Raw genomic sequence first — 25485 nt, 5'->3', positions numbered from 1 at the left:
GAGAAAGTAACTAATTCTTTCTTGCATTTTAGTGAGATTTGGCGCAAGCAGACAATCGTGGCGTCGTATTTTGATCATGATACGTCACGCCCTCTTGTCATTTTGTCGAGGTATCCATTTCAGTTACACCCAAGATAGCTATCTATTGTCCACGAGCTTGGCTGTGGATCGAGCACAATGCAAAAGGCTCCACCTGCAGGCTCACATAGGACTGTTAATTTAGTTTACTCAGTGTCTGCTGAAATCTATACTTTCTCCTCTTCCAGGTCTTCTGTAATTCAATTTTGAACTCAGTTTTCCATTAGAGTGGGGCTTTATACGATGGCAGCTATAAATTTACCGATGGAAACGTGTGGCCGAATCTGACGCATGAAGACGCGCGTCCACCATTTCACGGATTTTGCTTGGGATGAAAGATTTGGTAAGGCTTACAACAATCATGCGAGAACGCATCTGGCGGTTGATCTTGAGCGGTGTCTGTCTGCACCGCGTCAGACCGAAACCCCACCATATCACGCAAGATGGCCAGATTATATGCAAGCACCAACCATCCTGTTGCAGGCGTTATAGCCAAGAAGCCTAATTGAGATGTGGACAATCTCGGCAGCAGAAAACGATTCTGGTGGAAACCGGAGGATTTGGAATGTCAGTCCAGGTATCATATCATCGTCCTTCCAAAGGCCCTAACCAAAGTCGACATGTCATTTTGATCGCAACGGCCCATTATACTTCTTCTAGCTATCAGCCATAATTATCGCACAGTTTTAGGACGAAATTCTAAATCTGTGGTTATTCCTAGTAACAAGGACTTTGTTTATTCAGCCCAACATTTTAATTCTTGAGTTCAATGTAATTTTGATCCAGCTTGCAGAGCTTTATTAAAACGCATTTTAAACAAATTCGTCTTCTAAACAATCAGGTACTAAAGAAACAATAAAGGATTTGCGTGGTTGTTTGTTCTGAAACTAAGAGATCATTTGCCTACAAAAGTGGACAAAAACATTGGCGATATTAGGCTTCCTTTGTTGCCCAAGGAGAGCTCTCTTTTTGGTAGTTTTACTATCATAATCTATCGCTTCATAACTGCACAGCTTAATTGCGATGGCGCCGCTGGACGATTGGTTGCCGCCCCACCACCCCGGATTTCCCCAACGCACGTGGCACGTTCACATGCCTCGGCTCAAACGCAGCAGGCGTCATGGCACGCACATGCAAGGTACACCACCTTCAACCACCCGACGCGATCTTCCCACTCCACGGCGTGCGAACCATCCTTGAAAGGATGTTCACGGCCAACCATGGCCGCACAATCTACTTTACGGAAACCTCATGACCCGCTCTTAGCACTCTACGACCACTATGCCACGCTTCTCAAGTCTCGCGTCCGGGATGCATCCCAGCTTACCAAGCTGTTGTCGACCATCACCCTCCTCTTCACCATCATAGGCGCTGGCTATGGAGGCCAGCGACTATACAAAAGCCGACGCGCAGAAAAGGAGACAGGGCGGCGGCTTTTGAGGCGCAATTCGGGACTGAAGAACAAAGATGGCTCCCGGACAATATACGTGCCCAATCGCGACTCAACGTCTAAAGTCGTTATACATCCCACCAAGCAGACGACCTTTGATGCCCATCGTAGGCTCTTTCTCCAGCCTCCGCGCGCAGCGCGCATAGCCGATACGCATCCAAACGACCCACAAGCACCGCCTCCACAGACTAAGCCTGGCCTGAACCTTGCATTTCTGCATCAGTTCCTCAGTTTGCTGAACATCATGATACCAAGATGGAACAGCAAGGAGACGGGACTATTGGTCAGCCACAGCGTCTTCCTCATGCTACGGACATACCTTTCCTTGGTTGTAGCCCGGCTTGATGGCGAGATCGTGCGAGACCTTGTTGCAGGCAACGGCAAGGCATTTCTTTGGGGCATTGTGAAGTGGCTGGGCGTTGGGACCTTTTCATCTTACACTAATGCCATGATAAAATTCCTGCAGAGCAAGGTGTCCATTGCTTTCCGCACCCGGCTTACGCGATATATTCACGACCTTTATCTGAACGACCATCTCAACTACTACAAGCTACAGAATTTGGATGGAGGCGTAGGACTCGCCGATCAGTACATTACGCAGGATTTGACCCTATTCTGTGCCAGTGCTGCATCACTGTATTCCAGCTTGGGCAAGCCGTTTGTTGATCTTTGTGTCTTCAATTATCAACTCTACAAATCTCTAGGGCCATTAGCCCTGACGGGACTGTTGAGTAACTACTTCTTGACAGCGACAGTTTTGAGAAAACTCTCGCCACCATTTGGTAAACTCAAAGCAGTAGAAGGACGAAGAGAAGGCGAGTTCCGGGCTCTCCATTCGAGACTCATCGCAAATGCAGAGGAAGTCGCCTTCTATGGCGGTGACGAAATGGAAAAGCATTTTCTCGAGCGTGGCTTCAAGGACCTCAAGCACTGGATGGAGGGCATCTACAGCCTGAAAATCAGATACAACATGCTTGAGGATTTTGTGCTGAAATATTCTTGGTCGGCTTTTGGGTACCTAATCACATCCCTCCCAGTCTTCTTGCCGGCCTGGGGCGGCCTGGGCAGTACGCCAGAGGTCCCGGGGAGCGAGCGTACAGAACGCGAGCGAAGTCGCATGAAGGATTTTATCACGAATAAGCGACTTATGCTGTCCCTTGCAGATGCCGGAGGCCGAATGATGTACAGTATCAAGGATTTGTCTGAACTTGCAGGTTATACCTCGCGCGTTTACACACTCATTAGTACACTTCATCGCGTCCACGCTGACGCATACTACCCCCTTCCAGGCACACGCTCAGAGCTTTACTCAGTCTCGGACATCCAAGGCACGGTACATAAAGGTTTTGATGGCATTCGCCTTGAACACGTGCCCATTGTTGCGCCAGCTTTGCATCCACGAGGAGGCGAAGAGTTACTCGAATCGCTCTCCTTCATCGTACACTCTGGTGAACACCTTCTCATCACTGGCCCCAATGGTTGCGGTAAGAGCGCTGTCGCGCGTATCGTCGCCGGCCTATGGCCTGCATATCGCGGCCTGGTCAGCCGTCCACGTACTATTGGCGTTGACGGCATCATGTTCTTACCTCAACGGCCATACTTGTCCACTGGTACGCTCCGTGACCAAGTCATCTACCCACACACCGACGCCGACATGAAGGATGCTGGGCGTCGCGACCTTGAGCTTTCACAGATCCTAGAAGAAGCCAAGCTGGGCTACTTGCCTGATCGCGAAGGTGGTTGGGACACTAAGAAAGTGTGGAAAGATGTCTTCAGCGGTGGGGAGAAGCAGCGCATGGGTATCGCCAGGTTGTTATATCACGAACCGCGCTACGCCTTTATCGACGAGGGCACAAGTGCTGTTAGCAGCGATGTCGAGGGTCTACTGTATGAACGCGCAAAGGCAAAGGGAATCAGTAAGTCAATCCGGCTTGTTCTTCTTTTCAAATCTCTACGTTTGATTTACTGACTACCCCCTCTAGCTCTCATCACTATATCTACACGTGCCAGCTTAAAGCGCTACCACACCTTCACCCTCACCCTCGGCATGGGGGAGCATGGCGACGAATGGGAGTTCCAGCGCATCGGCACACAGTCTGAGAAGTCGAGTGTAGAAAAGGAACTAGCAGAGCTTAGGGAGCGCTTGGCTAAGGTCGAGGGTTGGAAGAAGAGGAGAGAGGAGATTGAGGCTGAGTTGAATAGAGTGTGGGTTGAGAAAGAAGATGGTGAAAATGGAGAGAGGGAGGAATTGGCACCGCCGCCGTATCTAGAGAAGGAAGAGCAAGACGTCGTAGAGGATGAGAATACTGAGCAGAACATGTGAGACGATGTGAGCAAGGAGGAGAATGTGAATGAGGTTTCTGGTGATGGTATGTAGTTTGGAGCAGAAGTGAAGGAATGCGGTGAGAACGGGTAGTTTAGGTATGTACATTGATCCTTTTACTGATTGAAAACATGTTTGGATTCTCATGTTCCTAAAACTGTGTCTTCGTCTCTGTAGTTGTTTCTGAGGCGGCCTTTATGCGCCTTTTCCGTCTTCGCATACAAACAATCATGCGAAACCGTTGGTAGCTTGATATTTCTACACATCTCAACTCGCAGTCGCTGGAGTTCGGCTGGAAATCACATGGGAGACTCAAAAACAACACAAATCTACAATGCTTTGAGCGGTGAGCATGGTTCTGCTAGAGCTTCGATAGTGTTTCGTGAAGGCTACAGCGTTGGGCGTGCTCTGCCCCGCAATGTGACCACATAGTCTTGCTTTCAGCGCGCCCACTTACAGGATGTAAACACGTACATACGTAGCGCGCTTTTAATGCCTCAATTCGCATCGCAAGATAGAAAGCACGTGGTGATGAGCTGCAGAGGTCTCCACAGACGGTATTGCGACAGTACACTAGTGAGTCGGAAAATGACGATCGTCCCGCCGTTCAACAAATTCACGATTTGGCTGATCACATATCAGGCGAGTACTATTCTTGAATCTCTCGACTGAGCTCATGCCTCACTAGATACCAGCCAAGGCGCATTGACAAGATCATACATTGGATTTTTACATCTCAAACTTGCCCCCTGGGCTTTCTGACGTAGAGTCTCTACCCCTTGACTCCGGGACTGCAGCGGTCAGCCTGACAGTCCAGGGACTCCCTAGCACTTTTTGAATCACCATTAGAGGCCCTACAAACACTTTTCACTGATACACATGATTTTTTCTTGACACTGGTCCCAATACACGAAATTAGGTGGCTTTTCGCCCAAGGGAGAGGCGAAATATCTGGCTTATATCGTGTAAGGAATCGATAGCTGATTTTTCTGTGCCGTACATCGGACATGTGCGGAAAAAGTACATCTATCAGTTAGGAGATGGTATATGTGTAGGATTATCGGCAATTGATGATACGAGGCGGGTACATGATACCGACGCAATAACAGAACTGCTATGTTACCAAGCTTGAAGGAGGAAAAACTTTGATTGACTGGGGGGAGGAAGAATAGAAGACGGAGCAGGCTTCGCAAGTGCATACACCTGTACCTTCACATTGTAGGACCTGGCGATAGGGGTGGTTAACCTTGCTTTAGGACCCGGAACCAAAGATTACCGCTCACATATGCAGTCTTTGCGATGATCTTTATGTAGGTACGGATGTACATACATAGTAGATAATGGATGGGCAGCTAGTGCTCCACACTTGGACGACTGAAAGAACCATGATGCCTGAACCCTTGCGATCTGGACCCTGCCATTGTTGAGGGTCCTGTGGCGAACCTGATACCAAGGGCAAATTTATCAGGGTCAGTAGCACAAGTGTCGACTAGTACTAGCTCAGTGCTCACCCGTTAGTGCTTATCCACATCTTCGATGTATCTACTACGTACTTGAATACCTTCGTTACCTGCGACTGTTAGCACAGTGCAGTGTAGTGTGTCTTGAGCACAAATGCAAGTTGACTAGCTAACGAGCTGAAATGACACATATTGATCCTCCAAATAAGATATCTTTCGCCTGAGCGCGGCATAGCAGGGCCTTGTTCTCTGGAGGTCGAATAAGTTGAGCCTGAGCGAAGTAAAATGACGTGCTGGCTGTCAAGCCTTCGCCGAATAGAGGTAGCAGCGAGGGGTGTAATGCACGCAGTCGCCTTGGGCACTTGCGCTGCGCAGGTCGATCCTTTGTACGCGAGCCAACGAGGGGCGATCTGGGGCGTTTTGGGCTGCGAGGCTGGAAACACGATGGGCGGTGGTAGTGGAGAATGCAACCGAGATCAGCTTGAAGGATGCGGCAAGCGAGCTTTGTCCCCGACTGGCGCTAGTGTCGTGTTGAGGCTGCTGATTGGCCCTACAGGCCGGGCATCGCATGGCTCAGGGTCGATGCGACGTTTAGACGGTCCGACTTGACATGTTCGATACTCTGCTCTCTCCACAAAAGGCCCGTCTCGTCACAGCACTCTGCCGCCTGGTGCATTCATACGTACGTACCTTCGTGCGATGCTTGAGATTTTGCTTTCACCAAGCACGAGCCGCGGGCTCAGTTGGTCCAGTCAGCCCTACCTCGACACGATTATGACGTCAGGAACTAGACAAGAGCGTGGGTGAATTGCGGACCGAACCTTGACATTGCTGCTACTACTGCTGCTGCTGATGAGGATGAGGATGATGGAAACCTGCTCCATCTGCCCAAGTCCACAAGGGCTGTTTCCTTGTGTGGTGAGGTGGTGTTGTTCAGGTACAGAGTCTGAGACTCTAGTCAGCTAGCCTTGTCCAATTGGAATTCCTGCCTCAACGAGTTATCAAGCACCAGCCATCGACGCCCGATCCAGGAGTCCAGGTCGCCATGCCCAAGCTGTGAAGATCACTCCCCCTTTGGACGCATCCCTGTACAAATCCGTAGCAATGATAATGCTGCTGGCCAAGTCGAAGCATTCTCGACTTCAACCATCATCATCACGGCCAGCGTAGACGACGACCAATTTCACCCGTTTGAGGGGAATCACTGGAGGAAATGGCCTGTCCAAATGGTTCCCTACCATTGCTGTTGCCGTGGACCAACCATTCAGTCTCTGCTGATGGTACAATCTTTTCCAAAGGCATCTCTTTCGCCATCGGAACTCCTCCTCAGCTGTTTTCCTTAACGCCTTCGACATCTTTGGACAATGCTTTCGTCAACAGCGTAACAGAGTGTGGATCGGCCACCAACAGCAGTTGCATTGGCCAACTAGGCGGTATCTACGATAGTGCAGCATCAACTTCATTTGCCCAGGTCGACTACGCAGCGTGGCCAGGGAGCAGAGAGTCTGTAAACACGGCATCCGGAAACTCGCACATCTTCTTTACCGATGCTGCAGCTTTTGGCCCAAAAAATGCCACCAATAAGTTTCCCGCCCTCCCTATGTATACCAACGGTTCCACAGACAGTGAGTGATTCAGGGAGAGATGTCAAACGGGTACAACACTAACACGCATTAGCAACTGTGGATTCTTTCACAGAGTATGATCCTGGGTTCCGAGCAACTCTGCCATTGGGAATGGACTCCAGCTTTTTGAACTTCCTTGTCAATTCAGGTCAAGCTTCGTCACGGACATACGGGTTGTGGGCAGGCTCAGAATCAGAAGACGCGCCACAGCCCGGCTTGCTGGTAATTGGCGGGTATGACGAAAGCCGTCTCAAAAGCCCTGCAACCAAATTTCCTATGTTTTCAGATTGCCCTACATGTGCTATACTCACCGCCATCACTTACGACGTCGGTGGTACCAGTACCACGCTTTTCGAAGATGTCAAGGATACACTTACTGTACATCTCGATCCCTTCTCCTCCGATATCAGATTCCCACAAGCAATGTTGGACAAGCTCGCAGCTGCTGAAAAGACGGCTGTTTGGAACGAGACATCACGCCATTTCGAGCTCCCTACTAGCCCTGCCCCTGCAGGCACAATTACCATTACGATATCCGACATGGGCAGTCCCGCTGGCGATGCATCAAAGCCTTCGGTAGCTTCATACAAGACTGTAATTCCAGCATCCGAGCTCTACTACCGACCCCGGGCATACAATTCTGCGGGAGTGTTCGAAGTGAGCAACGCAACAGTATTTAACATGGCCGTAACGAATCAAACAGAATCTGTGACTATAGGAGTTCTTGGCTTTCCTTTCTTCACCCAGAACTACCTCATTGTCGATCCCGATGCTACGAACTACGAACTCGCACCTGCTGTGGTTGCAGCGGCCGACCCCATGGGCGCAGATGCCAAGGTAAAGCAAGTATGTCGCGTACTTCCCGGTACAAAGCCATCATCACAAACAGCGGCTCTAGCAGGAGCGGTTGTAGGATCCGTGGTTGGCACCCTCTTCCTCGTCGCTCTGGCCTGGTACATACACAGACGAAGAAGGAACACAAGAACTCTAAGTAAGACAACTCAAAGACCGGTAATTCACCGTTTAGGTGTACAAGAGTCAGAAGAGAGTAAGTCTCTCGAGTTGCCACGCCAAGGACTACCCCCGCCGCCACAGCCGCCGGCTGCTGCTGTTGCTTCTTCCACACTAGAAACTGGCGGCATTACATTTCCCTCGCCACCTTTTGGTCGGATGAAAAGCGTACGCAACGGAAACCAAGAAGATCCCCGGAGAGGATTAGTACATGATGCCTTCAAGAGAGTAGATGAAGTCAACGACGGCAGACTTCTGGACGAAAGACCATTGGGACTGAGTGAGACGATTCATTCACGTGGGACCCTGCCGAGGCTGGCCGCGGAGCATACTGTTGAATGATGCGAGCATCGAGATCGAAACTTGTATCTGGGAGGCTGGTTTGCTTGTCATATGTTTTCGGTCACGTGGTATTATACCCAAAAGCGGAACATCTTCATAGCGCACTTTGCGCTGGTCCACGTAGCTAGACTCGATTTCCTTCAAAGCTAGTTAGTATCTACATACTATTACTAATCTCTTCCCATTATCCCTTTCTGCTACTAGTACCATGATGTCTGACTGGAGACTGATCTTCTACTCAAGGCTTGTGTACGATGTATTCCTGCACGCTAAGGTGAGATGAATCTATCAATCGACATTGTAAGGAATTAATGGCTCTCTTGCTCCTTGTGTCGTAAGGGGATATCGTACAGTTTACTGTCAAAGCAGGCAAGATGGAAATCAATCAACGTGGCTTCCATCCGAGCCTTTTAGGTTCCTAACGTAGGGAAACCAACTGTAATCAACTATCCCAATTGGCCAGCTGCATCGCGAGGGGAATTTCTCAGCCGAAAATGAGTCCAACTTCTATTGAGACCTCGGCGAATAAGAATTTGTACACACCCTCTTTATTCGAAACCATCACAGTCTTCTCGGAGATTTTCCCGTGAGATGGAGTAACATGTTGTTATAGGGAGCTGTGTCCCGCATAACCCCCTGCATCAAGGCCGATATTTGCTTAGAGTGTCACTTGGACATCAGAAACTCGCTAAATGATTCCTCGGCTCTAAATGATGTCTCGTTTTCAGGATAAATGTGCAATCACGCAAGGTGCCTTTATTCCACCGCATTACGAGGTTTTTTCTGTCACTCAAACATTTGAAATTTAATGTAGGTTGTATGAAAAACATGGAAGAACATTCTAATTCAAAACAGAATAGCCCATCGAGTAGTACACCATATGGCTGGCCCGGGCCTCTCCCGTTGTGGTAAAAGGCTACGAAACCTTTGGTAATTCAGACAAGATCCATATTCACTCTAAGTGTACAGACGCAAAGAGCAGAACAATGCCCTAGAATTTACAAATCTTTCTGCGAATCATCATGGAACTTTGTTTTGGCCTAACTGCTATAACTAGACATTACTAGAGGCTACATGCCGCAGTCCCAAATCGCATCAGACTGTGCAAAAGCCGCGCTAGCGTTAGCAGAACGCACAATGAATTTTGTTTATAGCATCTGGCAGTGTGCTTTCTGCGAGATCTCTTTTACTCGCTTTTTTTTTGATTTTTTATTACCGCTAAGTACCTTGAACACGTACGGTTTAAAGCAACTTTTGCACTAGGTCAGATGCAGCATTAGTTTAATTGATTGAAGATGTTGCTCCAGAATCGAGATCTTTTCGACCTGTGGCTCAAGCCAAACAGTTTTGTACACGAGACGTAGAAGTGCAATTAAAGTAGAAACACCTCACGTTGCTAAAGTTACTATCTAAGCCACCGCAAGACTACTTAGCCTCATGAAGAAGTTGTCTTCTTGTAGTCACTCGCAATGATTATTGCTAAAAAAAAATGAAAAGTTTTTAAAACGCTGACGTGGTAGTCCAGATATGCGTGATACATGAAAGATTGTTCTTGTCATTTTCTCCTTGACTTTCTTTCCGCATAGATCTCTTTAACCCTTCGTTTACCTTACTTTGCTTCATTTGCTCTTCTTGGCCTAAACATCCCTGGCATCCACTCTGATTTAATGGAATTGATGTGTAGTGTTTGTTATGCAATACAGGCTACATGGTAAAATTTACCTCTAGTATCTTGTTGAATTCCAAGCACATGAAAACAACTTTTCTTTGAGATGATTCAAAATGATTTTCTGGCGTAACCGCAGCCTTATAATGATCAATCTTAGTAACCCAAGCTACTGAAATTGCATAGCGCGTTAATACCCCCTAGCTACTTCATAATGTGATTGCAAATATGATGTCCGCCTGTCCGGCCGCTCTAACGTATGATTACGACAAATTTACAATGCCAAACTGTGTTTGGAAGAAAGTTCGTACAAAAGAAAATTTCACTTAGTCTGAGAGCAAAGGATCTATACATAAGGGGAAGCTCACGTTACACAACTACGATGTGATGCTTTTGCACGGTATTACTACTAGACAGGATAAGACCAGAATTATATTTGAGTATGTACATCCACTGTCATCTATTCAGCAATCATTCAACAAATGTAATAGGCAAATATAAACACCCAATGGGTATAACAATCGTCTTGAGACCGATTATGGAAGCCCAAAACAAGATCCAGACAGGGATTTCTAAACGAAACAATACTGCAATGAACAGATTTACTTAATTCAAAATTTCACCTCCCCACCGAGTCTTTTCACTTCATCCAGGGCACTATCCCTCTGCGCCTCCAAGTCCTTGATGTAATCGATTGCCACTGCCAGCACTGCGCTCTTACTTATCCTTGCGCCGCCCATGACATTATCCGAATCCGCTCGAAGCAAAGACGGAACAGCTCGCCGTAGCCGCTCCAACTCCGTGTTAAGCTTCTCTCTATACTTGCGTTCGACTTCGGTATGTGGTATGCACTGCGGCCGCTCGACTTTCTTTGCAACGGTGCTTACTGAGACCTTGGACGCTGCAGGTGGGAGGCGGGGACGGCCTCGCTTGCGTCTTGTAGGCTCGGATCTGACGTTTATAAAGGTTCGAGGATAAGCCGAGGGTGAGGGAAGACGTGATTGCCTTGCTATTTGGGGCGAGATGGCTGGAGATGAGGGACTGCTACTGCAGGTGTGTATCGAGTCGGCGGTGTGGTGAGTTTCGATTTTTTCAGCATCATGAGCATATTTTCCGTATGCTAGATCCCCGGAGTTGAATTTTGGCCATGTTTTCAGGTGGCTATCACTCACTGCGAATGGTGAGCTGCTTGTTGGATTTGCACCAGGAAACGTGCTAGGTGATGGACTGTCCCAGGGGCTGAATACGTCCAGCGGTTTCATCATCGAACAGGAGTGTAGGTTGTCATCGAGGAAGGGGCCCCCGAAATAATCTGAGGCATAGGTGTAAGAGTCTCCAAAGTACAAGTCTGGTCCTTTGGATGAAAGGTAAGACTTGCTGTCGGGGGTGTAATGTGTGTGGGCGCTGCGAGGGTCTCCGTGCAAGCTCGATAAGTCCATCGTGTGATTCGTTTCCGAAATAGAAGGCTTTGATGCTTTATTATTGCTGGTTACACCATACACACCGGAGTGATTTAGATGAAATGATCTATACCAACAAATATACTAAACCCTCGCTGGCTCTTCAGCTTTGTTCTTGGCAAATGCGGTCAGCCCTACATGCAACCCCAATTGGATCCGCCAACACGCACCTGTGAAGCAATTAATGGCCGATGCATGACATATTTCAAGAAATGAAACATAGGGTTACTGCGACCGTTGCATCGCCCATGTTCTAGACCGCTCGGAGCCAAGCGAAACGAGCGGAGAAGCTCTCACGTGCAAAAATTCCAATCGCTCAGCCGCAGAAAATGCAGCCTGAAAATATTCCCCAGCATGCTCCCCTGCCACGATGATATTCGCCACTGAGCGGTCAAAGGGTTTGGCATTACCAACGCAGAATGGCTTCAGATTTTCTTCGGTGATATTCATCTAAGGTACAGTGTTTTTTTACTTACACCTAATAACCTTCTGGGGTTCATAGTGGAAGTGATGTATTGTTGCAAAATTGTGCACTGCTGGCCGTTCGATGTGCGGGGGGAATTTTAAGTGTTTGGCCATGCATATTCCGCCCAATAACGAGCAGTGAGTGGGTCTTTGGATTAGGAGGATTCAGCCAAATAAGTATAGCATTCTTTACTTCGCCGAACAGTACAGCTGCTGCACTCGTCACCGCCTCTAGATGATATGCTAAAAAAGAAATGCTTTCCAACATACATTTGAGCAGCTGGAGCTCTCAAATCGCTTGTGGCTGAGTGAGTGCGCTTTGTCTGCACGTTCGCTATGGTAAGAATGCATGTCATTATCTGCTTTTAAATTACCCTGCAGATACTTTATGTCTTTCGGTTACATCAGATGTAACATATAGTAGAACTTGCGAAGGTTCTTCCAGCATTCTGTTCCAACTTGAACCAGTCTTGATAAAATGTACCTAGCATTCACGATTTGCAATTACAATGTAAAGTGATGTCTTTTCTACTTAACATGAGAAGCGAGTTGAAAAAGCGCTGTACTAGCTTGCTTGCGAGCGACGATCTTATGAGGAAAGCTCTTCCCTACGTCCATATCACATACGCTTCGCAGAAGGGCCGCTCTTGTTTTGCTCCCAAGGTCAATTGTCCAAGCTCTCGAGACGTTAGGTGGGGCCGAACATCTTCGGCATGGATGCAATATCCTGAGAAACAAATGTAACAATGTGTCCACCTTTTTCACTAAACTACAATCGCTACAAGCCGCAATAAGCACTGTACCATAATTAGAAGAGGGGCTCCCAGAGAAAAATCAGCCACAAATGTCTGACAGTCAGAAATTTGGCCGACGGCCCTATGAGAATCTCCGATGCATGTTCTTATGTGTTTTTCAGCCGCTTCGGCAATGCCACATGTCTGTGCCTCGACTGCCAAGCTCGTCAGTCTCATCAACACTGGCAACTATAGTAATACATCCTTCGCGAACATGGAGCTACCAGATACTGTATGCTACTTGCATTACCCACAAACAAAATGAGCTCATATCTGGTAAACACTTTGAGAATTAGAATGCTATCACATGTTCACTGATGACTTTTAACGTCCTTTAGCAAACTGCTAATTTTCCAGAAATTCAGCATCAGTGTCGCTGAATCATTTGTTTTCTAAGAGGAAACAGCACCTCGCCCCACCAACGGAGCTGTATCGCAGCCCGTCCGGGATGTACGTTTTGATTAATTGGACGGTTTGCGATAAGAGAATTGTCTACTGGTTGTGACGTGGGGCTCTGCTGGATATGACTCCCGATGGGTCGTACTCCGAGGTCCAAGATGCATTAGCCGCTCGCGGCTACACAGATATGTCGAAAGGCAGAGGGGTAGTAATGAAGTGATTATATATCTTATACTCATGCTTCATCGGACTACCCAGAATCCGCTAATGCGTTGTGCTGAGAATGACAGTATCTGAGGGCACTTGTTTGGTCCACTGCAAGGTTGGCCGCTGGTCCTCTTGGACTATATGCATCTCTCGACAAAGCGCGAGATCTCATATCATTAGATGACATGTATGTGCATCGGATTCACGGAAATTACAATGTACTATGGAACAAGAGTTATTAACAGTATTTCCTTGAGGATAACACCATAGAATCCTGTTAGCAATCGGAGAACATACCCGGATTTAGCAACCTTTGCCGGCAAAAGCTCTGACGGAGAGTTTGAGCCTAGCAAACGAAGGACCTATATGCCTATAAAACGATTTCTAGAGGCAGGTTATAAGCAAAATTCTGGGTTTATCTTGAACCTGGATGTACATCTCGATGAACTGTAAGGTCGCCATGGGTTTGTTGACAGCAATGCTAGTTTCTTACGTTCGAGACAGCACTACTACTAGCTGTCTGTAGTAGATTTAAAGCAAGCGGTAAATACATCAATTCCTATAGTGAACTGCATATTCTGGTTATCTGTTCACAGTACATTTCGGCAGAAGACAACAACATTAGGTACGTAACGTAAAAATCGAAAAAGGCAAAAGGGCGTGGGGTATCATCGCTGATAACGAGATTTGCCTGGCGAATCAGGAGTCTGGATGACCCACCGCGATCCTTAGGGGCAGCAAAGAAGGCGCGCTGATCGATGAGAATGTGGTGGCAGGATAATTACTGGGCCTTTCAAAAGGCAGGAGATACTAGTCATACGTACAGGAAGCCATATCCACGCGTGCATGTACTGAATCACATAAATAGTGTACTGTAAGACTTCAAATGCCGTCACAGGTACCTCTTCATTTGGCGTAGGCCAAAGCCTCTTTGACGGCGTTATCTCGTTCATCGCCAGAAAGGAGTGCACCTTGTTTTGCAAATAGGCTATCGTCAAGAATGGGCCACTCGGGCTCTTTTCAATAGACACAAGAACGCGAGAGCTGAGATGAAAACACACTAGAAGTATGGGTTGACACGACGAAGAGTTGCTGTAATCAGCTTACAGTAAGCGCCAAAAAAAGCAGAGCAAGCCATTTTTCTTCGATAGAAAGAGCGCGTCCTTGGGCGCACTGCTAGCAACTATGTGTGCGATAGCGTCCGTAGTCGCAACCATTGCGTAAAGTATACCCGTTAGTTGTATGCTGCTGACGAACCCAATAAAAACTGCGAAGATCGAAAAACGAGCTCCAGATCCGGTTCCATGGACGAACAAGGCTGCATGCTGTCAAACAAACGTCGGTATTTTGCAATGATTTTTTTTATCTACATCGAACTGACAAGCCGATACCAGGAGCTGCAGCAAGAGCTGGAGCAACCATGGCTAATGTCGCATTGCTTGTGTGAGCAACCCATATATTCACCCGGTGCGACCGGATACCTCTCTTCACTTGGAGATAGTCGGTAACTGTGTGAAAGAGATCTAAGAAGGCGAGGATGTTCACGACAGGTACCACCATGACTAGGGTCGAAATCTGCCAAGGATCAGCAATATATCAGGTGAATTGGATGGTGAAGATCAGCTTTGGCGAACGGGCTATCCATTGCTCGATACGCAAGTTGAAGCGATGGAGAAGTGAGCATAAACACGTCATGAAGTGAGTATGTGCAGGCAGGGTACCACGCGACTATTAGAAGTCACGGTAAACTGTGTCTCGCGCACGGCCAGCGATGAGCACGTGAAATGACTTTCAACGTCACATAGCAAACTACACACTCTGAAAGTGGCTGCTGCATGGCCATAAGTATGGCTGTGTATCACATTAGGCTACTGTCTCGCGAGCAAGGCATTATCTACACAATGGGAAGGATCGGGTCCGGATGCGGCGCCTGAAAGCCTGGTGTTTTACTGGAGTAGCCAGGAGTGATTACCTATAGTTATCGAGCACCATAAATCCCACTCTTTTCTGCACTTCTTCAGCCATGTCTTTTCACCCAAATATCGACAAAAAGGAAGGGAAAAAAGCAGTAAAAACATGCAACAGCGGGTTTTCGCCAGTGCTCACTCATGTGTCTACTAGTCCGCCGGTTATTACCTCTCAACAGTCTTTCTCGCCGAGTTAACGATAACACTGCCAGCATGCATCTAAACAAGACATGGACTATCCAATTCCCTGTAAACCAAACATAGTACTGATGCCAACACTACCTATGCACTACAACACCCGCCCCATCACCCATCCCCCTTATCTTGCCCTCGACCACACGCTCCGCCAGTCCCAAGTCGGTACAAATCTCATCAAAGCAATGCATGCCATCAAGAAACTTGAGCAAAGGCAGGCCGCTCGTGTCGCGATCGTCGATAATCCCGCTATTGTGCAGGAGCTGGTGGTGAGCTTCCTCGGTTTTGGGTGCACCAAGGTGGTGGGGACTTGATTGTTGTTGCTGTTGGAGGTGCTGAGGCGTGATAGAAGCAATGCTGGGTTTGTGAATGGAGAAGGAAGGGTGGTGATGATGGTGGTGGATGCTTGGCTGGGAAGCGTGATGGATGCGGTCGGCGCCGCGGATGGTGGTAGTGTCCGAGTCGCGGAGATTGGCGAGAGAAGTGGCTGTGCTTGTTTGCAGGCTGGTCGGGGGTGCGGGCGGGAGAGTAGATGATGTTGCGATTGCGTATTTGTGCACGCGGTAGAGGAAGCCTTTGATGACGCCAAAGGTGATGAGACGGCGCACGTCGATGCCAGAGAGGAGGTCCAGATTCTCCAGCACCCAGTTCTTTAGCGTGAGGCCCTGGCGCAGTGAAGTGTATAATGTTATCAGGGTCTCATGACTGGTCTGAATGGCCTTTTCCTCTTCCTCCTCTTTCTTCTGTGCTGCAATGTGGGCATCAAATTCCGAAATCTTGAGCGTAGACCCCACCGCCTCGCTAAGTTGTGATGCAGAAGAAGAAGAGATGGAACTGCGCCCGTCTTGGCTCAGATCTGTAGACTCATTGTCCATCCAGACGGATTTCGCGTTAGGGCCCAACTTCATCCTCGGCACCCTGACATAGCGCATGCATTCGTCTTTTACCTCTGCATCTATAATGAAGCCACCAATCTCTGCTGTTGGTGCATAGATTGCCCCAAAGCTGAAGATATCCAGCAATACAAGACATCCATAATATACCAAATGCTGAATCGCTTTCCGTGTCAACGAGAGGTCAGTATCAGCAAGCTGTGCAATGTGCGCTATCGAGTTGATACCGTTGATATACGGGAGGATCCGGTTCAGTGTAAGATCCGAAGATACGGGTTGCTGTAGACTTGATAGGGAGATTGTAAGCAGTGGGACTTGATGGGCGAGGATGGGTGGCGGAGGAGGTCGTGTAGGGAACAGCTTCAGGTTGATCGTGTTGGAGTCGTCTAGCACTTGATCAACACATTGTTCTTCATGGGCACAAATAACCTACCAATTGGTATCATGCATTCGGCATAGTTATTCAGATCTTCCAGCACCATTTCACACAGCGCATACACTTTGCTTCCACCGCCTACTCCAAATCCACAAACACCATTGTCTAGGCCTGCGTCGATAGTACCTCCATCATCGTCCCAGACACCAACCTCTTCTTTGCTCAGAAATCCACCCTGTTCTTCTAACCCCCTTAGCAGCCGTCCCAGCTTTCGCGCCACTTCCCCATAGCACGCCCAGTCGCGTTCATTCTCGCCAATCACTATAGCAAAGTTGAAGATAAATTCATTCCTACTGTATTTACCTTCTCGTATGCAAACTGGATAGCCAATAACGCGGTGGTGATTTACGCAAAATGTGAGCAGGCGGTCGCAGAATTGCTGTGTGGGTATGAGATACTGAGTGACAGAGGAGAAGGGAAACAGTGGTGTAGTCAAGGCGGAGGGCAGGGTAGAGGGAATTATGGCTCCCGGAGGGACTTGGTGGAGTACGCGGTTCCCTGGGAGCGGAGTTAGCGCAGGTCCCCAAAAAATCCCCAGAGATGCGTACCCTTTTCATGGTGGAAGCGCGTATAGAAAATAGCTTTTATTGCGCGCGTCGGCATTGCAAGATCTAGGCTGCGCTACCTGATGTTACCGGGAACTACATACTGAGTCTAAGATTGCAAAGTCGCGATGCGGGGAGTTCGCGACAAGCTGCCAGTGGTTCGGCGGTCTGTGCTTCATCAATCAGTGTTCGTGCCAAGACATTTCACTTTTTGGCAATACTGCGCCCACCATTCGCAGAACATGGCATGCTTTGCAGTAGGGCTGTAAACAGTCACGGAGCATCTTGACACCTCACATTGTCTTGGAAATGACTTACTTGCAAGTCGCCCAGTGCCAAACAACAACAACAACAACAACATGCTACACACATGGACGTCAATTGCAGGCAATGCAGGCAATGCATACAATGAAACAAGAGCGTTGCATTGATTATAACTATAAGATAAAGGTCGTATACCTAGAGGAAAGCCTGAAGAACAAGAACAAAGACCGCTGCTTGTCAAGGTATACACAGAAGAGAAGATGCGAATCCGTAATCTACAGCATCATGACAGCATGCTGGGACCGATAGAGGCGCATGCAGGAAAGAGCGTTGAGGGTATATGGCGAAAAATCGAATAAGGCAGCCCGTTCAAAATAGCACCCATGGTCGAAGGAAATGGAAAAACATAAAGGCCGTATGTGACGCAAAGTGGTCCCTCGTTAAGCGTTGATGATGAGATTGCGTTGACTGCTGTCCTCGGGATAGGCTCCGAAGACAAATCGATATAGCTCTGTGAGCCACTTGAAAGATTCGTTTTTACCTAACCATTGCACAGACCGTCCAATCTCAAGTGCTGTCAATCGGCGAAGTGGTTGCGTGTGAATGCTGCGTAGAGCTGCGTCTTTGAGTACAAGCTTCCGATAGTTGTCGAACAATTCAGTTTGCCATGGTTCGTTCCCAAAGCTGTTTGACGGTAGTGCGCGAATGAAGTCTGGGAGTGGTGTTTGGCGGTTGTAGCCAGTGTTGATGGCTGCTTTAACAATGAGCCCTTTCAGGCGTATCAGAGCAGGATCTTCTCGACCAGCAGTGGCAGTAGAAGATGTGTGTACCGAAGCATCGGAGTATGTTGAGAGATTAGAAGAAGACGAAGACCAACGATCGTGGGTTCGCGTCAGGCCGGCCTCTGGGCCGAGAACCAGAATGTTTGGAACGTTGGGCTCGTCTGAGGGAGAAAACTCTTCACGGTCGTCGAAAATGGTAGTCGGAGTCTCTGGTTGCATTGGGGTTGCTCTCCTGGTTTGCATGGCCGAGTGGTATGATTCATTGATGCTCGAAGACCTCGCAGACCGTTCGGAGTATGCGCTCTGGGATCGGTGTGACATGGAACTGCGTCCTGCCGAAAAGCTGTGCTGAGACGGTCGCGGGGTGCTGCGATCAGGTCGAACTTGTGTCCATCCCTCACGGAACAAGTCACACAACTCCCAGCAGGCCTGGATGGCCGACCCTAGCAATTCCTCATCAGGGGGTTTACCGTCTCGGCTGTTTTGACGGAGGCTAAACAGCATTTCTGCGAGCGACCAGCAAGCATGCAAGAGTGAATCCGTCTCCTCGGGAAGCGAAGTTCGTTGTTTCATTAGGCGATGGCAGAGGGTCAAGTAAAAGTCGAGCGTACGTTCACGGAAAGTCTCGGGCAATGTGCGGTCGTGAGCATTGTAGAGATGGTTGTTGAGCTCAAAGCTGACTCGGAGGACTGAGTCCGCCGCCTCATCGCCTCGTTGGCGCACATCAAACAGTGCTTGACAAAAGTCACGGCAAAGCTCCAAAGTGGGCTGAATCTGTGCTGTGCGGTTCTCTTCTCGGCTGTCATAGAGTTTCTGGCATAACCGCCAACAAGTCCTCCAAGCATGCTCCTGCGAATCAGCGCTTCCGCCAGAGTAATGGAACATACGCGTTCGATGACGTTGGCTCAACTTTGCTAGTGAGTTGCACAGTATCCAGCATTCGTCCAGAGCGCTTCGAAGACCGGCTACTTCCTTCTCTGTCTCGTGAATTCCAATGATTGCCTCTCCCATGGTCTGGGTGCCAATTGAAGCTGACTCGCCATCCTGTGACTGTGAAGACTGGCTGTCGTCCTGATCAATGACAGAGCTCGAAGAAGAATCAGTGGCTATGTTGTCTTCGTACTCTGCAATGTCTACGAATGTAAGTTAGCGCCCAATACAATGGATCTGCACACGTACCAGCAAGGTTCAAGCTTTTGCGAGCACTGCGTCGTCTAAGGTCCTCTTCGAAATCTTGTCGGGTTTGTGCCCGCGGTGTGCTACGATCTGGAGCAACGGAGTTGGAGACTGCGGTGTCAATTGGAGCGGTGAATGCAGAGGATGAAGACGAGTCCTGTGTGCTGTTAGTCACCCTAAGTGCATCAAGACCAGCGGTAAGCTAACCTTGTCGTCCATTTCGGGCAGCATGTTTGCTTCTGGTGTCGACGGCGATACAACGACGGTGTTATCCGACGTGTTTGCGCTGGACGAGGCGCCAGAAGTGCCCACTCGACTCTGGTCCACACATCAGCCATGTTGTGCAACAGCAACTAGACAACAAAGAGGGGTCTTACGAATTGCTTGAAGCTGTCCGGGGCATGGATGACAGATGGAGGCGCATCATCGGAATCTGCGCGGCGGACCGTGGTGTTGAGCTTGTGGGTTTGTGGCTGCTAGGCGTATTAGAGTGTGAAGCGCATGTTTCTCAAGGTGGTTGTGACATGCCTTTGCGTGACCGTCTTGGCTGGCCGGGCTCACAATGTCGTCAGTAACCGGGGACCGTATGTCGCTCATGCCGTCCTCGCTAGGCGTGTTTTCCTGCGCATCGTCCTCAATCTGTAGTGGGGTCAGCCCCGCGTCGCATCAGTTGCACCCGTCACGTCGCGTACCTCGGTGTGGTCAGTGTGGCTAGTGCCGTTGCTGTCGACGGGGGAAGGGTCTATGGTTGCCGGATACGGGCTGGGTGGTGGCTGGAGGTGTTCCGAGGCATGCCCTGAAGATCTTGGAGAGTCCATGTTAGTGGGACAGTCGCATTGGTCTCCGAGTGGGGGGGGGAGGGCACCTATTTGAAAAGACGTGGGCAAAAGTGCCGGGCGAACTGGGCGAGTCCGTGTAGGGGCTAAAGGCCGACATGGACTTAAGGCCACTTGGTGACGGCATGAGCTGCGTCGCGGTTGCCATGCCTCAGGCGGCTCTTTGTTCTAAGGGGGGAGACAATGAGGAGGGAGCGCCAGAGCTGCGCCGGGTCAGCGCCGCAGTCAGAGGTGCTAGGCAGTGGTGGGTTGACCAAGGGCAAGGCTGAGCAGCGAGTCAGGAATCAGAAGGCAATGCGCGGCGCGAAGACGTTGGGCGTCTTGGTAAAAAGAGAGACGGAACAAGGCTTATCAGAGCAGGCCAGCTGCCGGAGGGGGCTCAATGTGCTGGGGAGTGGCGGCGGCGGCGGGAGGTGGAAATGGAAGTGGAAGGGGAAGTGGAAGTGGTGGCGGGTGTGGTGGTTGTTTCAACACACAGCAACTCTGCCTCGGTGGAGACGGTGAGCTCAGGTCGGTCGGGGCAGGCGTCAAGCTGAAGGAGTTATTAGCTAGGCAGGCGAACGCCCTCGACAGCGGCCCATGGCCCGCTTACAGCTGGCCGTTGACCACCACTTGGCACATCAGACGAATGGCCGTCCGCGGTGGGGGGGCTGGGCTCCAGGATCAACTGCAGTTTTAAGCGCCCGCCGACAGGCTGCGTCCTCTGCCTGAGTGCCAGAGACACGACGCTGGATCCCATACGGTCGATCCGGCTCACCGGCCTGGCGGGCGAACGCCTGCGGCTTGTTGCAGTTCGGGGCTCGTGGGACAAGTCGGCTTACTCTTCCATCGTGTAGCAATCCTTTTCCGTCGCCATCGTCACTATCATCATCATCATCATTACCCCCACCACCACCACCACCATCAGCACCTCCCATATCAGCCAACGTTGCTGCAGAGGGCTAGGACTGGTCTGGGTAAGACGCTAATGCATCCTCTCTCAAAACGCTCCATCATGTGCATGGAGACTGCTGTGAGGATGCGGCACAGCAGCGTCTCCCCCGTCTGGCCGTATGTGCTCAGTCTCCAGTCCCGGCCCCATCGCCATCGACGTGGCCGCCTTGCAGCAAATCCATCTCGTCCGCTTGTGATTGCCCTCCTCACTCGCAGCCGCCCGCAAGCCCATGGCATGGCCAGAGCCTCTTCTCGATGCCATGTTGATACCTGTAGCATTCATTACCGTCCCTCACACACACACACACACACACACACACTCACTCCCGCTACTAGCTCATCTCCACCTTTTACACACGCACACGCGTTCGGCTTTCTCCCGCTACCATGTGCTCGGATGCCTGAGTACTAGCCAATCAGCTGGCTGATGTTAACTTTATCATGGTATTTCCAACTTTTTTTTCCTTTCCCAGCCTACCAGGATCACCACCACCTTGTGCACCATATTCCTCTCCGAGACGAGGCTCCCTTGTTGGCTAGTTTTTTAGTTTTTTTCTCTCTGCATTCGCACACGCGTACGATGCAGCAGCCCTTGTTGATGATGCGACCTGCGCCGCTCCCGCGGTTGACATTAGCCGCGCACAATGCCTGTCAATAGGCGCCGTGGAGGTTGATTTTCTACTCGACCAACAGCTTCAGCCTCCCCAAATGATGAACACGAGACAGATGGGCACTGCCCACGTTGACTCGTCTCTCGCCTGCACCGAGCCCACTGACAAACCCAATCCCGCCCAACTGTGCCATTGCCGGCGACGTCAAAGGCACCAATGGCCCATGCATAGGGCACGAGACGCGACTGCCGTCGATGCGTCTGATGCCCCACTTGCTTGTTGACGACTCTGACTCTGTGTACTCACTCTAGAATAGTCTACGTACATGCACTACCACTCGTCCAACCGAGCCAGCCCCGCCCTCGCACTATTCGGCGCTTATTGCCATTGTCTCTTTGGCACATTCACACCTACGCCCACATTAGCCACCAACCCGCACTGGATATATCCAAGTTTAGATGGCTTCATGTGTCAAAAGACGCGATAGACGATGGCCGGACGGCGATCCCTTGTAGTGACTGCCACGCCAGAAGCCATTGTTGTGGTTAGCAGCCAAGGCGTCCCATCCACGACATAGTAGTATACCAGAGCCTTCAACGAGGCGTTCTAGTGTCCAATCAATTGGCCAACTACCCAACAAATGCCATACTCTGCCACCAACTACCAACAGACCATGCTCTTCAAGGCACAGTCAACCACGTTTCTCATGTAACTTACTAGATACTATACTAATCCCAGGAGCCTAGCCAACCACCAACCGATTGGACAAGTCCAACAGCCCAACTCCAATCACCCAACCGCAACCCAACACGCCACACTAAATCTACCGGCCACGCCCCATCCCCCACCGCTTCACACATGACACGCAGTTTCCAGCGATAATTCTCCGAGCAGGACCACTCTTTTAGTCCCTTGGAAAGGCTTCTTTTTTGTCTCTATCTAACCAACAAGTCACTGCAAAGCCAGGCGAAACAAGGTTGGCCTCTTGCTGTGCCCCGTCAGCCCTACCTTGAGCACACCGACACATGTATACACACACACATGTTTGTTGTCTCACAATATCAAAAATGCATTGTGAAGCAAGTCTGCCTCGGGGAAAATAGAATGAATAAACTTTGTTGGACTATGCGCGTGTACATATGTACATACATACCTAGACGCCGTGTACATGCAAGAAGCGCCCGTTTGTTTTGTTTTTAGAAATCAAAAAGAGGTTGCCGAGCATTGGCAATTGAACTCCCGTCTTACTCTCAACACTCATCATCACACAGTTGCATTCAATGTCAATCGTTGGGTCATTCGTGACGTCATTACATCTATTCATCTATTCATCTGCTTCTTTCTGTCCGCACCTCACTTCATCTTGGAAATACTAACCACATTCCTCAGCGTCCCAAAAGGCAACACGTCTGCAATGCGCTTCTTGTTTGCAAATAGCATCACCAACCTATCCAGTCCACAGCCCCAGCCCCCTGTTGGCGGCATCCCCCACTCGAGCGCTTCAAGATAGCTTTCGTCAATGGACCCGTGTCCATCGGCCTGAAAGTCAAGCTGCTGCGTAAATTTTCTTCGCTGCTCAAACGGCGAGTTTTCTTCTTCGTACGCATTGACGTATTCGCGTCCATGGATAAACAGTTCCACGCGCGAAGCAACGCGCTGGCCCGTCACTTCATCCACATACGATTTGGACAGTGGCGAAAGAGCTTCCGGGTGCTGCGTGATGAACGTGGGGTTCTGGCATAGTGGCTCAATGTACGCTTCTGCTAGACCGTCGAGTAGACGCGGTAATGTTGGGTTTGGTGGGATTTCGAGGCCGAGTTCTTTGTAGAGCTGTAACACCTCGCTCGGAGCGTCGGGTGATGCGAGGTCGGGCAGCTTGCGGCCGCTGGCTTCTTCAATCGTGGGAATAAATGGGAGCTGTGCAAAGGGTTGTGAAAAGTCCACACCTTCCGGGCATGTTAGTGTAGGGAAATATGTTGAGCGCAGTGATTCGATTGCGCTATGTAGACCGTGGATCAACTGCTCCGTCCGGGCAATGACAATGGGCAATGTGGCGCCGACCTCGTAGAATTCGCACGTGGAGAATTCGGGATTGTGTGTGTTGTCCACGCCCTCATTCCTGAAGACGCGCCCGATTTCGAAAATCTTGTCTTGCCCTCCGATGATGAGGCGCTTCAGATTCAGCTCGGGCGCTATCCGCAGTCGGATTGGTATGTTGGAGAGCTCGTTGGCTACAGTTTCAAAGGGACGGGCAATTGCGCCTCCAGCGTTGACGTCAAACATGGGTGTCTCGACCTCCATGAAGCCGCTCTCGATAAAGTAGGTACGGACATAGTCATATATGAGTGCTCGCAGACGAAGAATGTCACCTGGCTCGTCGTTGGTAAGGGCATGTATGTGCGGCCGTCGCGCAAGCGTCTCGGCATCTTCAATCTTCTCGGGCAGGTGGTGAAGGCAAGGGGCAAGGACCTGGGGCACTTGGAGGGCGAGGATGGAAAGTTGCCCGGTTGAGGTCTTGGTTGGATTGCCGTTGATTGCTGCCACAACTTAGCATACATCCCAGGCAGAGACGGCAACATGACATACAAATCCAATCGCCGATTCTAGCAACTTTTTTGAAGTTCTTGAAGCTTTCGTCAAGACCGTCCTGCGGCGCGAGCTTTTTCAACTCGACCATGACTTGGAGTCGCTGTGTATCGCGCTCGACATCAAGAAACATCAACTTGGAGCTAAGCAGCCGCACTGAGCGCACCCTTCCTGACCCTGTCAGAACGGGAATGTTTTTGCTCACGGGAGGTGGCATATCCTACCAAACACGGACACGACATCACTTGTGGTTTCTGATATGTCATGATACTTTGCATTGAAGTCGCGCACCGACAGGTTCTGGGCATTGGCCGAGTAGACCAGTCTTGGATGATAGTCACCCAATGGCTTTACTTTTGCCAAGTGGTCAAGCCGCTTCTGCTTCTCAACATCGTGCGGGCCGGTGTATGCGTCGGCGGCTATGCTCTGCACGAAGCGTTTCTGAAGCGCAATGTAGGCTTGAGCATGGTGCGGCTTGAGAGACCGACTGGCTCCATGGAGGTAGGGACGCAGGAAGTTGAAGGCTGGTGTGCTCATGGTTCCTGATGGTCTTGTTAGCCACAGTGCGCATTGATTCGTCCGAGAGAACGGTGGTAGTCGAGAGGGTTCAGTAAAGGGTATGGTGAAGTCAACCGCCCCGAAAGGCGTCATTCGCAACGGTTCTAAGGTTGTTTTGGATCATCATGTGAAGAGGGTTGTATTGGCCTGACGAGCAGCCAGAGTACAGGGCACATGGGCGCAGAAGAAGAGGGGGGATGGTACTAACCTGTGTCACACGCACGCCCATCTCTACAGAGACGAGTGGCGGCATGCAATGCAGAGAGAAAAATCGTCGTGACAGAAACTGCCAAAAGCTCTGGCCAGCGGAGGTGCGCACGGGTCCGGGCACTGGGCACGGGTGCCTAGGCTAAGCGATCACGTGAGCGCAGCGCTAGCGGGCTGCCAGCGGGTATATAAGCCGGCCGTCGCCCGTCCCCTTCT

At 50.0% G+C, this 25485-nt stretch overlaps 5 protein-coding genes across 5 annotated transcripts; 2 read left to right on the top strand and 3 right to left on the bottom strand.

Annotated features, from left to right (window-relative positions):
• Nucleotides 1–1298: 1298 nt before the first annotated feature.
• PSV08DRAFT_366511 (ABC transporter transmembrane region 2-domain-containing protein) lies at nt 1299–4200 on the top strand (the record flags this gene model as incomplete). The annotated part of the gene is made up of 2 exons (XM_014222593.1): nt 1299–3444; nt 3511–4200. The coding sequence occupies 2 exons, from the start codon at nt 1299–1301 to the stop codon at nt 3849–3851; spliced, it is 2487 nt and encodes an 828-aa protein (XP_014078068.1). The 3' UTR covers nt 3852–4200.
• Nucleotides 4201–6524: 2324 nt separating this feature from the next.
• On the top strand, nt 6525–8289 carry PSV08DRAFT_190235 (aspartic peptidase domain-containing protein; the record flags this gene model as incomplete). The annotated part of the gene is made up of 2 exons (XM_014222592.1): nt 6525–6936; nt 6989–8289. The coding sequence occupies 2 exons, from the start codon at nt 6525–6527 to the stop codon at nt 8287–8289; spliced, it is 1713 nt and encodes a 570-aa protein (XP_014078067.1).
• Nucleotides 8290–10375: 2086 nt separating this feature from the next.
• Nucleotides 10376–11557, bottom strand: PSV08DRAFT_340155 (uncharacterized protein). The gene has a single exon (XM_014222591.1). It carries the CDS (start codon nt 11392–11394, stop codon nt 10567–10569), a length of 828 nt encoding a protein of 275 aa, XP_014078066.1. The 5' UTR covers nt 11395–11557; the 3' UTR covers nt 10376–10566.
• Nucleotides 11558–15524: 3967 nt separating this feature from the next.
• PSV08DRAFT_412955 (nitrogen permease regulator 2) lies at nt 15525–20830 on the bottom strand (the record flags this gene model as incomplete). Its single annotated transcript, XM_066093942.1, has 10 exons — nt 20404–20830; nt 20231–20342; nt 20067–20177; nt 19916–20011; nt 19746–19856; nt 19542–19695; nt 18050–19495; nt 17320–17382; nt 16769–17269; nt 15525–16721 (listed from the first exon to the last, which is right to left on the bottom strand). Exons 1-10 carry the CDS (start codon nt 20520–20522, stop codon nt 15526–15528), a joined length of 3909 nt encoding a protein of 1302 aa, XP_065948037.1. The 5' UTR covers nt 20523–20830.
• A 2412-nt stretch (nt 20831–23242) lies between these two features.
• On the bottom strand, nt 23243–25041 carry PSV08DRAFT_382661 (uncharacterized protein; the record flags this gene model as incomplete). The annotated part of the gene is made up of 3 exons (XM_066093408.1): nt 23243–24455; nt 24505–24675; nt 24729–25041. 3 exons carry the CDS (start codon nt 25039–25041, stop codon nt 23272–23274), a joined length of 1668 nt encoding a protein of 555 aa, XP_065948036.1. The 3' UTR covers nt 23243–23271.
• Nucleotides 25042–25485: the final 444 nt, after the last annotated feature.

Source organism: Bipolaris maydis (assembly GCF_028858645.1).
Source record: "Bipolaris maydis strain C4 unplaced genomic scaffold PSV08scaffold_17, whole genome shotgun sequence".
Classification (NCBI taxonomy): domain Eukaryota; kingdom Fungi; phylum Ascomycota; class Dothideomycetes; order Pleosporales; family Pleosporaceae; genus Bipolaris; species Bipolaris maydis.
This window is presented reverse-complemented; position numbering and strand designations above follow the sequence as displayed.